General features: G+C 39.7%; 1 protein-coding gene across 3 annotated transcripts in view; it reads left to right on the top strand.

Annotated features, from left to right (window-relative positions):
• ZCCHC7 (zinc finger CCHC-type containing 7) overlaps window positions 1-11,130 on the top strand; it is a 227,746-nt gene extending 216,616 nt beyond the window's left edge. For 2 of the 3 annotated variants that reach the window (XM_032240088.1, XM_032240089.1), the window contains exons 7-9: window positions 3,452-3,547; window positions 8,245-8,359; window positions 9,811-11,130. In XM_032240088.1, the coding sequence (XP_032095979.1) occupies window positions 3,452-3,547; window positions 8,245-8,359; window positions 9,811-10,244 (645 nt within the window). In that variant the 3' untranslated portion in view covers window positions 10,245-11,130. The remainder of the gene's footprint in view (window positions 1-3,451; window positions 3,548-8,244; window positions 8,360-9,810) is intronic. The other variant, XM_032240090.1, reaches the window with a different exon arrangement.
• Window positions 11,131-12,419: the final 1,289 nt, after the last annotated feature.

A 12,419-nucleotide genomic window follows, 5' to 3' on the forward strand; every position in this document is an offset into this window, starting at 1 on the left:
CGTAACACTTACCTTGCTGTCAGTTCTTGGGGTAGCACTGGCCACCACCATGCCCTGCTAATTTTGTATTTTTAGTAGAGACAGGGTTTCCCCATCTTGGTCAGGCTGGACTCGAACTCAGGTGATCCACCTGCCTCGGCCTCCCAAAGTGCTAGGATTACAGACGTTAGCCACCATGCCCAGCCTGAAGAAGATTTTTATGACCTATTTATTATTTTCCTATGTCAAGGAAATAAAACCTTCACAAACCACCTGTTAGCAACACTAAAAACAAAACTGGGGGAGCCTGGGCACATTGGCTCACACCTGTAATCCCAGCACTTTGGGAGGCTAAGGCAAATAATTCACTTGAGCCCAGGAGTTTGAGACCAGTCTAGGCAACATGGCAAAACCCCATCTCTATTAAAAATACAAAAATTAGTTGGGCATGGTGGCATGCGCCTGTGGTCATAGCAACTCAGAAGGCTGAAACAGGAGGATTGCTTGAGCCCAAGAGGTGGAGGTTGCAGTGAGCTGAGATTGTGCCACTGCACTCCAGCCTGAGCAACAGAGCAAGACCCTGTCTCAAAGAAGAAACAATATTAGAACTGGCCATGGTGGCTCATGCCTGCAGTCTCAGCACTTTAGGAGGCGAAGGTGAGAAGACCACTTGACCCCCAGGAGTTCCAGACCGGCCTGGGCAACATAGTGAGACCCTGTGTCTACCAGAAACTAAAAAAAATATATATGAAAATTGAAGTAGCCAGGCATAGTGGTGTACCCCTGTGGTCTCAGCTACGCGGGAAGCTGAACTGGGAGGATTGCTTGAGCCTGGGAGGTTGAAGCAGCAGTGACCCAGGACTGTTCCTCTGTACTCCAGCTGGGGCAACAGAGGGAGACCCTGTCCAAAAGCAAAACAAAACAAAAAAACAATTAGTTGGCAGACAGCACTCTTTGTTAAAGAGTCGCAATAAAGAACATAAGAAATAAAGTGATCCACATTTAAGCCCATCCTTAACTTTTCTTCCAGCCTCCACAAAGCGTCGGGCTGTGAAGGGATTAGGTTTTTCTCCTCTTGTTTACAGCCACCACCTCCTCAGAGGTCTTACAGTGTCCATCATCTCCTTTCCTCCTCTGGTTTCAACTTCTCCACCTCCACTGTCTTTCCCAGATGTTCAAGTCTTTTCCATCCTATAAATAGACTCCACCAGATCCCCTTCCTGGGTTCTGTTTCACCTTAGTCTGCCCCTTCATGCTCTCAATATATAACTTCTCTCTCCTATAACTTCCATTCAATTTTTAAAAATATTTTTTATTCTGAAATAATAATAGGTGCAAAGGTAATTGAGATTTTTGCTATTAAACGGCAGAAACTACAATTATAATTACCTTTGTACCAACATAATATACATACTGAAAAGTATGTAGAATACATGTACAAAAGAATAAATTAGTCATGTAACACACATCCAAGTTAACTGTCACCATGTTGAAGTAACAGAAAATTGCCGCTGTGCCAAAATCCCGTGTGCTGTTTCTCCTCACTGGAAGTAACCTGGCTTTAAAGAAAAAAAAATTCCAGGTTAGGTTCGCTAATCCTGGCTTTTATGAGTAATGATTTCTTTGCTCTTTTTATAGTTTTACCACCTTTGTATGTATCTCTTTACTGCTCATCCTGCTGCCTTGTACTCTTCCTATAATATCTCAGAATTTTCACAACAAGGTTATCTGTGAGCAGCTGCCACTGTGAATGGATGTTTCTCAGTCCTAATCTCACTAGGCCTCTCTGCTTTAGTTGACAATGTAGATCAGTTCATCCTTCTTGAAACAACTCTCTAAGGTCTGTTACTATATTCTCCTATGTCTCTGCATCCTTTAACCTTTCCTTCTGTGTCCATTTCACAGGCTCCTCTGCCTGCTCCTTTAACATTGATGTCTTCAGAGTTCCTTCCTTAGCCCACAGCCACTCTTACACTGTCCATGGTGATCCTGTCCATGCTGGTGATTTCAGCCTTCACTCTTATGCCAATTACTTTCAGATCTGCTCTTCAGCTCAGACTCTACACAGAAAGTGCCTCCTGGAGACCCCCACCTAGATACTCAATATTAAAGATAATCTTCATCATCATTCCCTTAGACTCGCTCCTCTTTCTTTTTCTGCTTTTTCTGAATCAATCATTGGCACCACCACCTACTAATTCACCCAAGTTCAAAATCTGGAGGCATTCTGATTTTTCCTTTCCCTCATTCCCCACATCTTTTCAATGACCAGTTGATACCAGTTTTGTGTCTTGTCTTGTCTTTTTTTTTTTATTATTTTATTTTTTATTTATTTATTTTTTTATATGGAGTCTTGCTCTGGCGCCCAGGCTGGAGTGCAGTGGTGCAATCTCGGCTCACCACAACCTCCACCTTCCAGGTTCAAGTGATTCTCCTGCCTCAGCCTCCCAAGTAGCTGGGACTACAGGCATACACCACCGTGCCCAGCTAATTTTTGTATTTTTAGTACAGACGGTGTTTTACCATGCTGGCCGGGCTGGTCTCTAACTCCTGACCTTGTGATCTGCCCACCTCAGCCTCCTGAAGTGCTGGGATTACAGGTGTGAGCCACTGCACCCTACCCAATTTTATTTCTTAATGTATTTCTCACATCTCTTCCTCTTTCCCAGTCTAGGTCCTCATCCCCTTACTTGCAGTTTCTAACAGCCACCTCATTAGTCATTTTCACTGCATCTAATCTTCTCCTGCTCATATTTACCCTCCTGGTAGCTACAAGCCAAAATGGTTTTTCCAAACTACAACTCTAGCTATCCTAACTTTGACACTTAAAATTGGATAAAGCTCATGCTCCTTAACTTGACTTACAAGGCCCTCCATTCTTGTGTCCTGCTTTCTCCAGCCGTGTCTTCCATTTCTACCTGGCTATGTATGTGATATTTTGGCAGTATGTATGCTCTTTCTATGTCATTGTTCATGCTCTTCCCTCTGCTTAAGATTCTCCATTTGATTTACACCTAATTTTAGAGTAAATGTAAATTTTACACCTTCAGGAAAACTTTCTCTGACCCTTTTAACCCCATCCGCTGGTGAGGGAGTCCCCTCACAACTCCATTAATGCCTTGTATATACTACTGTCACTGTATTGACATTGTTTTGTAATTATGTATATGTCTGTCATATTCTACTGGCCCATTATACTGTGTTGGATACCCAACACGGTACTTGGCACAATGCCGAATGGAATGAGGGGGGAGGAAGGAGAGGAAAACACACATGGACATTAAAAGTAAAAGAATTGTTCTTACCGTGTTATATATTTTAATATATGGAATCATCTGAATACATGTCTCCATACTAAACTCTAAGAGGCAGTACTTCTAAGGAATCCCTGACCTATAAAGCTCTTTTGGAAAGAATGAGGTTTTAGTTTTCTTCTAACGTCAACAAACCCTCACAAATATTCATGTTGCAGACCAAACCTGGACCACCCAAAAAGCCGAAGACCCCTTCAAGACCATCAGCCTTAGCATATTGCTATCACTGCGCGCAGAAAGGCCATTATGGACACGTAAGTTTGAGTGGCATTCAGGCGTAAAGCATTCTATTGTCAGGGAGTGTTTTCTGAAAGATGAACTCAAAAAGAATGTAATTCTAAATGCTTACTTTTTAATAAACATTCTGAGGTAAGACTTAATATATTTCCAACTGATTTGCCACTCCCCTCCCTGCTAGAGTAAGAAGCTATCAGAGCATATTCCTCTAATCATGTTACATATACATGAACAGGTTGGGATGAAACTAATATCGTTCATAAAATCAATCAGTCGAATAATAATAGTCAACAGTATGATAGTGGTTCTTATGAGTTCTTATAAACATAATTGCTTTGACACAGCCATAGTAGCATGACTTTTTCTTTTCTTTTCTTTTTTATTATTCTGTTTTTTAGACAGAGTCTTGCTCTGTCACCCAGACTAGACTGCAGTGGTGTGATCTCAGCTTACTGCAACCTCCGCCTCTCGTATTCAAGTGGTTCTCCTGCTTCGGTCTCCCAAGTAGCTGGGACTACAGGCATCCGCCACCATGCCCAGCTAATTTTTGTATTTTTAGTAGAGGCAGGGTTTTACCATATTGGTCAGGCTGATCTTGCCCACCTACCCCACAAATGCCCAGATTCCCTGTCTAACCAACATATTCCCTAACCCAACTGAAAAAGCCAAACTGTGTGTGTTCTAGATGCTGAGGTTTCAAAGCAGAAGAAGCTTCTTGCTGAGAGGTGGGCTTGAGGCCACTAGACAGATGCCACATTAAGTGTGAAACAGCAGCAGCTCATTTCAGAGAAAGGATGTAATAAGAATAGATAGGCTCAGAGCCCATACTTCTGGGAATCTTGAGGCAATGGAGGAAGGATAGTGACACAGAAAGTACAAAATTATTAAAAAGGAATGTATTATTCCCAGTCTCCAGGTAGGCTTCTAGTAGCCTAGAAACCAAGATAAACTAATAGTAAATCAGATCTGGTGTCAGGAGACAGAAAGCATGTGGAGTGTTGGGAGTCCTCAGAATGAGAAGTATGAGCAGTAGGATGGGGTGGATGGTATTGCAGGTTACCACTTGAATTCCAACTATGACACATCACTGGTGCAGATCTTGGGAGCTGGAACTCTACATTGTAGGGCAACGTGTGAAGAAAAGGGCTGAACAGAATCCATAAACAGATCAGGTTTATCTTCCATATTGGGGCAGCAGCAACTATGGGGGTGAGACATAGCTTATGAAAGCTAGGATGAGGCTCTGAGCCTCAGTTCTAATTTTTTCTCTGCTACTGACTCAACCATGTGATATAAACAATCCACATTTTCTCTTTGGTCTCATTTCTTTACCTCTAAAGCAGAGAAGTTGTACAGGAAATCTCTCAGCACTAAGTAGAGAAGACTTACTTTGAGGCAGGTCCAAACTGTAGTGGGCACTGTCTCAGCTCACTGCAGCTTCAACCTCCCAGGCTCAAGTGTTCCTCCCACCTCAGCCTCTCAAGTAGCTGGGATTACAGGCACACACCACCATGCCCAGCTAATTTTGTTTATTTTTTGTAGAGATAAGGTCTCACTAGGATGCCCAGGCCGGTCTCAAACTTGTGGCCTCAAGCAGTCCTCCCTCCTTAGCCTCCCAAAGTGCTGAGATTACAGAAGTGAGCTACTGTGCCCAACTAAGAAGACTTCTTTTACAGAATTATCATCTCTAGATCTTTTACTGCTCTGTACATTCCTCGGCACTGAACGTTCAGATGTTGTCAACACCTTTTAGGGAACATACTCACATAAACCTTCCATTATCACACAAATCACATAGATGTACAATTTATGCTTGCTTGCCTCTTCAAAGCAGAGGGGTATAATTTTAGCATTTATGTTTATTCAATTAAAGAAAAACAATTACAGTTGGATGCTTACTAGTCACTCCTGTTAAGGCAGATACGAAATATATTAAAAGCATGTGGAATTGATCCCTAAAATCTAGATTTAGATAATTTTTAATTTACAATAAGGCAAATTTGGTAGCCTCATGACTGCCATAAATGAGGAACGCTAGATTATTTACACTAATGAAGAAGATCATTGGTGTGGCTAATCCAGAATAATAGATAAATTATATAGCCAACTATCAATTGTGTGTGCTAATGGAGGGGACCAGTGATGTGGATAATCAAAATAAAATTTACATTTAGATTTGGAAAACATTTGTAGTATTATATAGCTCTGTGTAGTCACGTCAGTCTAGGCTATATAAGACCCAAATAGGGTACTAGGCAGGTGGTTAAAGATGTCTGTGGACCCCCTTCCTTTCAATGTCAGAAATCCAGCCTTACAGATATTACTGTTGAATGGATTCTTCATGTGAAAGACTAGATCTGAGGTGAATATGACATTGCCCTTCCCTAATTCCACTCACTCTCTAGTTGGGGAAGCAAGGACAACAGTAGTCACTGTACAAAGATTACTGTAAGAGGTGTGAAAGGGGGAAAAGGGGTTGGGAGAGTTAAAGATTCTGCTGAAATGAGTATTGGTTGAGTGTATCAAGACCTTTAGTACCTTTGTATAATCATAATTTGCTCTTTTTGAGACGGAGTTTTGCCCTTGTTGCCCAGACTGGAGTGCAAAGGCACAATCTTGTCTCACTGCAACCTCCACACCCCAGGTTCAAACTGTTTTCCCGCTTCAGCCTCCCTAGTAGCTGAGATTACAGGCATGTGCCAGCATGCCGGCTAATTTTTTTTTTTTTTTTTGTATTGTTAGTAGAGACAGGGTTTCACCATGTTAGCCAGGCTGGTCTCAAACTCCCGACCTCAGGTGAACCACCTGCCTCGGCCCCCCAAAGTGCTGGGATTATAGGCATGAGCCAGCACACCCAGCCAAAAGTGTTTCTTTATATTACCCTGTAAGTTTGCTAAATAACCTCCAGGAACCCTCTCCCCACCCCCCCCAAAAAATAAACAATCCAGATAGTCACAACAGATAAATCTAAGGATAGCAGAAGGACCTAAATGATAAAAGCTTAGAACCAAACTTATTGAAATAGAAAAATGAATAGCATCAACAAAACCAAAAGCTGATTATTTGAAAACGCTTTTTTCAAAACAAAAGAGAAACTTCTGGAAAAAATACTAAAAGAAAAGGTACTAATAAGCAATGAGTGGGAAGTGTAAGTAACTTAATATACTATGTAAATGTTTTTAAATTATAAGACAATACTTCATAAAGTTAAAAGTTAAATCTGAAAATGCAAATACCTCTAAAATATATATACAAATCAACCGAACCATTGACATTGAATAAGGTCAGGCGCTGTGGTTCACACCTGTATTCTCAGGCTTTGGGAGGCTGAGGTGGAAGGACTGCTCGAGGCTGCCAGTTTGAGACCAGCCTGGGCAACACAGTAAGATATTGCCTCTATAAAAAACAAACAAAAATTATAAAGTCTGAAACTTAAAACTTATATTATTGCTTATCGGAGTATTCATCAGTAAGAGTTTAAAAACACATGAGAATGGCTGACTTCAACTTGATGGTGGTAACTTCTGGAAAGGGAAGAAGATGAGTCCAAAATGGGTAGGACTTAAACAGAGGATTTCAGTTATATCAGTAATGCTTTATTCTTGGGGGAAAAACAGAAGGCAACTAAGGTAAAATGTTACGGTTTTATATGAGTGGTGACTACAGGTTTTTAATTTTTATGCTTAAGTGTACGTAGAATGATTCTTAATTTTTTAACTCTACAAATTAAGTACATAAATGTTTGGCTACTAGCTTGGTCAGATATCTTAGAAGTATAAGTTCAGACTTGATTAAATTTTACGTGGACTTTTCACCTACTCTTTAAAATATATTCTAATTGTTTTTCATTACTTAGCTAAGAAACAGTGAAGAATTTAAAAGTAATTTTTAGGCAAGATGGCAGAGGCAGAAAGGGGAAAGTTCCAAAAGAAAAGATTTCAAACATGCTGAATGGATATGTGTCACAGATCATGATAAACAAAAGCCTGCTATGCAGTGAGTGGTTCAGGCCAAAGGCTATGGATTTGGGAAACACTAGCTGTCGAGAGGCCAGAGTCATGAGAGTAGGAAGCTATCCTGGGAAAAAGGGTAAGAGTAAGGATTTCAACGTGGATGGGGGAAGCAAGAAGAGAAACTTCCTTGGGGATGCCTCTCAATTACCTAGGAACAATTTTAAGCTAGACATAACCTACCACCAACCTACCTCCCCCATAAGAATCACTACCCTTATAAGCAGTGAATATTGAGTTAAAATAAGCTTGCAAACCATTTGTATCTAGAGAAAAAGAGCAAAGGGCTTAGAACTTATACCCACATTTTGGGGATAGGAAGAAGAGATAGAAAAGCACTTGAAGTTGGAAGTGATGGACAAACAAAGGAGTAATACCAACATGAAGTTTATTAACATACACCCTCTAACAGAGAGGCAAGTCTGTTACCTCAGAATGTGAAAGGAGTTAGACAGAGAAGGCTGAAAACAGATACGAAGGGTTTCATAGGTAATGAAGTAAGGGAGGAAAACTCAAGCTTGAAAGAATATCACAAGCACGGTGGGGTTTAGGGCTGGGTGACCCTCCCAGCACCCAAGCAAGGACTATATCCTGTAGCCACCACATGAGGTACCAGTGATATGGGGCTCATCTCTAATTAGCATGCTCCATAATCTTGCAAAAAGGTTTTTGAATAGTGTGACCATTTTAAATACAATTTGTAGGAATGTCCAGAAAGAGAAGTATATGATCCCTCTCCAGTTTCTCCATTCATCTGCTACTATGATGACAAATATGAAATTCGGGAGAGAGAAAAGAGACTAAAACAAAAAATAAAAGGTATGTTGCTAGACTTCTTGTTAGATCACTTTTGTAGTAGTTTCTAAATTTCTTTGTACTGTCTTTGCCTGCTTTGGGGGTCATTGGTTAACATACAAAGTATTTTTAATAATTACCAAAGAAACTGGAACTTTCTTGATCTCCAGAAACCAAGCACCTACTTCAGAAATAATCCCGTTTTAATCTTTTCACAATAAACATTTTTTTACAGTGATTATTTTAGAAAATGCCCAGAAAATACTACTATCCATCTATGTATGCAGATAGATGAAAAATCCATTGAGATTTTTCTGTTTGACAGGTAATTATTTTTTTTCCATGTGTATGTCTCCAGTATTTTTTTATGGAAAGAAAGGCTTTCCTGATAAGTTATTCCTGGAGCTTCCCTGAAGAAGTCATTTCTTTTTTTCTTTTTCTTTTTTTTGAGACAGAATCTCTCTCTGTCACCAGTCTGAAGTGCAGTGGCACGACCTCAGCTCACTGCAATCTCTGTGTCCTGGGTTCAAGCAATTCTCCTGCCTCAGCTTCCTCAGTAGCTGGGACTACAGGCACGTGCCACCATGCCCAGATAGTTTTTGTATTTTTAGTAGAGGTGGGGTTTCATCATGTTGGCCAGGATGGTGTTGATCTCTTGACCTTACGATGCACCCATCTTGGCCTCCCAAAGTGCTGGGATTACAGGCATGAGCCACCGTGCCCAGCTGAAGAAGTCATGTCTTATAGGCCACCTCTGCAAGCAGAGCTCCAAGTTAACATCTGCCTGTATGGTTTCTGTATTTACTGTTGCAAACATAGTTCTTTTATCACCAAATTAATATCATTTGCTTATTTTCTCTACCTCTGTTCTTTCTTGTTACATACTTCAAGGTAGTTTTCCAAGTTGTCTTTCTTGCTTTAAAAACAAAATAGATCTGTATTTTTTAGTTTGTTCTATACCTTATTTTCTGACTCTTTTGGCCTTTTTCTTTTCTGGACTCTCAGTTCAGGACATTTCCAAAGTGAAGGTACTAATTCTGAGGAAAGGAGAGGAATTACTCTCCCAGCTCCTGCATATTACTCATTTAATGTAAAATATATGTCATCTACAGCTGTTCCTGGGTACTGGTTCCAGGAGCCTCCTCATTTATCATTGGGGAAACTTGTATTGGTCAGACATGACTTTTCTTCACAAAGCTAAGATGATTACTGTTTTTACTGGTCTTCATCTCCATTTTTAACCTCGTTAAACTGTTGAAAAGAATAATTAACTATCATTGGATTTCTGAATGTGTTTCATTTTTAGCAATCAGAAATGTAGAACTTCAACTATTTAATTTGTAGTGAGTGATGTCATATTGTTAACATAGTTAAATGTCTAGCTTCCCTGTCTGCCAAGCTATTTACACACTTAGGAAAGCTAAGCATGGACTGTCTAGCTGCTGAATATGCAAAAATACTTCTATATTTTTCAGTACTGAAGAAAAACAGGGATTTCCCAGAGCCATCCATGCCACCTTACATAGAAGGAGCAAATGGGAACCTCTACCATGATACAAGGAAGGGCCATGCCTCGAGGAAAAGCAACAGGTGGCCTCAAGAAAATAAAGACACACAAAAAGAAATGAAGAACAAGAATAGAAACTGGGGGAAGCACAGGAAGGCTGACAGACATCGTGAAGTGAATGAAGATTATCCCAGAGGCCCCAAAACCTACTCTTCTCCTGGCAGTTTTAAAACCCAGAAGCCTTCCAGGCCCTTTCACCGTTCATCACATTACCACACATCAAGAGAAGACAAGTATCCCAAGGAGGGCAAGAGGGGCAAGCAGAAAAAAAAGGAGAAGTGTTTGGAAGATGATGACTATGATAATTTATTTCTTATTAAGCAGAGGAGAAAAAAGTCTTAAGCTTTGAAGCAGCCTCTGATGTGGCTTTCCGTTGTTCATTTGGCCTGTGTGTCTGTAACCTTTTGGCAGTGTGTTTATTATCTTGGACTAAATAAAGTGAGTTTTGGTTTTGTTTTTTTAATTTCAGCCATTCATAGAGTTGGTGACCATCCATGGAGATCTCAATTCTCTTATGTCCAACGAGTTATTAGGTAAGAAAATAGAAAGATAAACCTGGACTTCCCTCATTCCAATATGTCATCTTTACTCGGAATCCTAGGGATAGGAAGAATTCATCTTTTCAAGAAAGCTTTTTTAAAATACTTTGGGAAAAGAAAAAAACCCGTCAAAGGTAATTCATCCTCAACATGAGTATGAAATTAAATCCTTGCAGGAAGAGAAATTAACACTAAGAAAAAGTCATCAATATTTTTCAACTTTTTTTTTTTTTTTTACATTGGAAAAGACAGTAACTATAAATTTATATCCAGCTTTTCTTGCTGCTGAAGCTGTTATCAGAATCTTCCTTTGGGCAAAATATCACAAGCTGACTGTAAAACAAAACTGTCATTATTGAAGCCCTGAAGAGGCAGGGAATTGGGCTTCAGCAAAATATAAGTAAAGAATCCATCCAGTATAAATGTCAGAAGACAGATTTCCTAAAACAAGTGAAAGAGACATCAAAAATTTTAACATAATCACAATGAAATCATTTTTTACCACTTTTACAGCAGTGTTTCAAGTGGACTGTCACTCAGATCTGTAGAGATGAATATCACTCAAAAAATGTTTTTGTTCTCTTGCATTTTTTTAACTACAAAGCTATACAAAATTTTTTTTTACTTACGGATCTTTTGTACTTCTCATAGCCTAATGTCAGAATAAGAAAAATAAAATATCTGAAACAATAAATAAATGTGTTTATTATGTAAAAAGACAATGAGAGAGTTTGAGTGACAAAGGGCATAGTTGTGTTTGGTTTGTTTGTTTGTTTGTTGTAGAGACAAGGCCTCACTGTATTGTCTAGGCTGGTCTCCTGAGCTCAAGTGATCCTCCTGCCTCATCCTCCCAAAATGCCGGGATTACAGGCGTGAGCCGTCACTCCCAGCCTCGGCATAGTTGTGCTGGGCAGGTGGATAAAGTTATAAAATCCCCATAGACTAGAGTCAAAAATGCCATTGTTGCCCAAGCTCAAGCTCTCTGCCAGAATAAAATGATATGAAATCAATTAAATAGGATAATTTTATAATGTCAGGTTCTTAAATTTGTATTTTATTCTTTGGGAAGTAAAAGTTTCATAGAAGTTGAAAGCCTTGAGATAATTGCCATTATTCTCTGGTAAGACTTGGGGCAAGCATGGCTTATTACTGAGATGGTATAACAAGTACTCCTTCTGATCCTAAGGCATCCTTTCAGGCAGAAATGGGATTGCCATTCTTTAGGTTCTTTCATACATAGCAGATGTTTGGAGCAGTGGAGAAGGGAAGCACTTTTTTTTTTTTCTGTTTGTCTCTGTACATTATTTTTTCCCAAAACTTACAGACAAACATTTTGTTCTAGGGTTTAATTTACCCATTGGGTCCATGCATTTACATTCAGATAGGAAAGGACACTGGGCTATTTCACTTGTGGGCATGAAGATACAGTCTTCATTTCCTGGTAAGAGAACAGAAGCACGGAGGAGACTGTGCTTCATTTCCTTTTCATTTCCCTTGCCCCCCAACTCTCACACCAAGTGTTCAGTTAAAGTGAGTCAGTCAGTCAGTTTATTAACATATAGACTCTGTTCATACAAGAATGGGGAGTTCAAAATGTATGTAGATTCAACCGTTAATCAAATAAGACTTTACATGGATAAATACAAGGGAAGAAAAGCAAATGTCCAAAACAGGTAGGATTGAGAAGATTCTAAACATCTTACCCCTGGCCACACTTTTGATTTCAAGCGGCAATGTTTCAAGCAGACTTCCAAGCGTGGAACAGCTTGAGTGGCTCCTATCTTGGGTTCTACCTTGGTTTGTATAACACTTTCAAAATAGAGCAAGGAAACCAGTCTCCCTTTTCTCCATGGAAAGTCTTGCTTTCATGGACCTTGCTATTTGCAGTACTTATTAGTAGCTCTTTATTTTTCTGTTATATAAAGATAACCATGTAAGGGGAAAAAATGTTAAAAACAAATCATACATGATTCTTTCA

The sequence above is a fragment of the Sapajus apella genome, unplaced genomic scaffold, assembly GCF_009761245.1.
Source record: "Sapajus apella isolate SASKATOON/1434 unplaced genomic scaffold, GSC_monkey_1.0 scaffold46, whole genome shotgun sequence".
Classification (NCBI taxonomy): domain Eukaryota; kingdom Metazoa; phylum Chordata; class Mammalia; order Primates; family Cebidae; genus Sapajus; species Sapajus apella.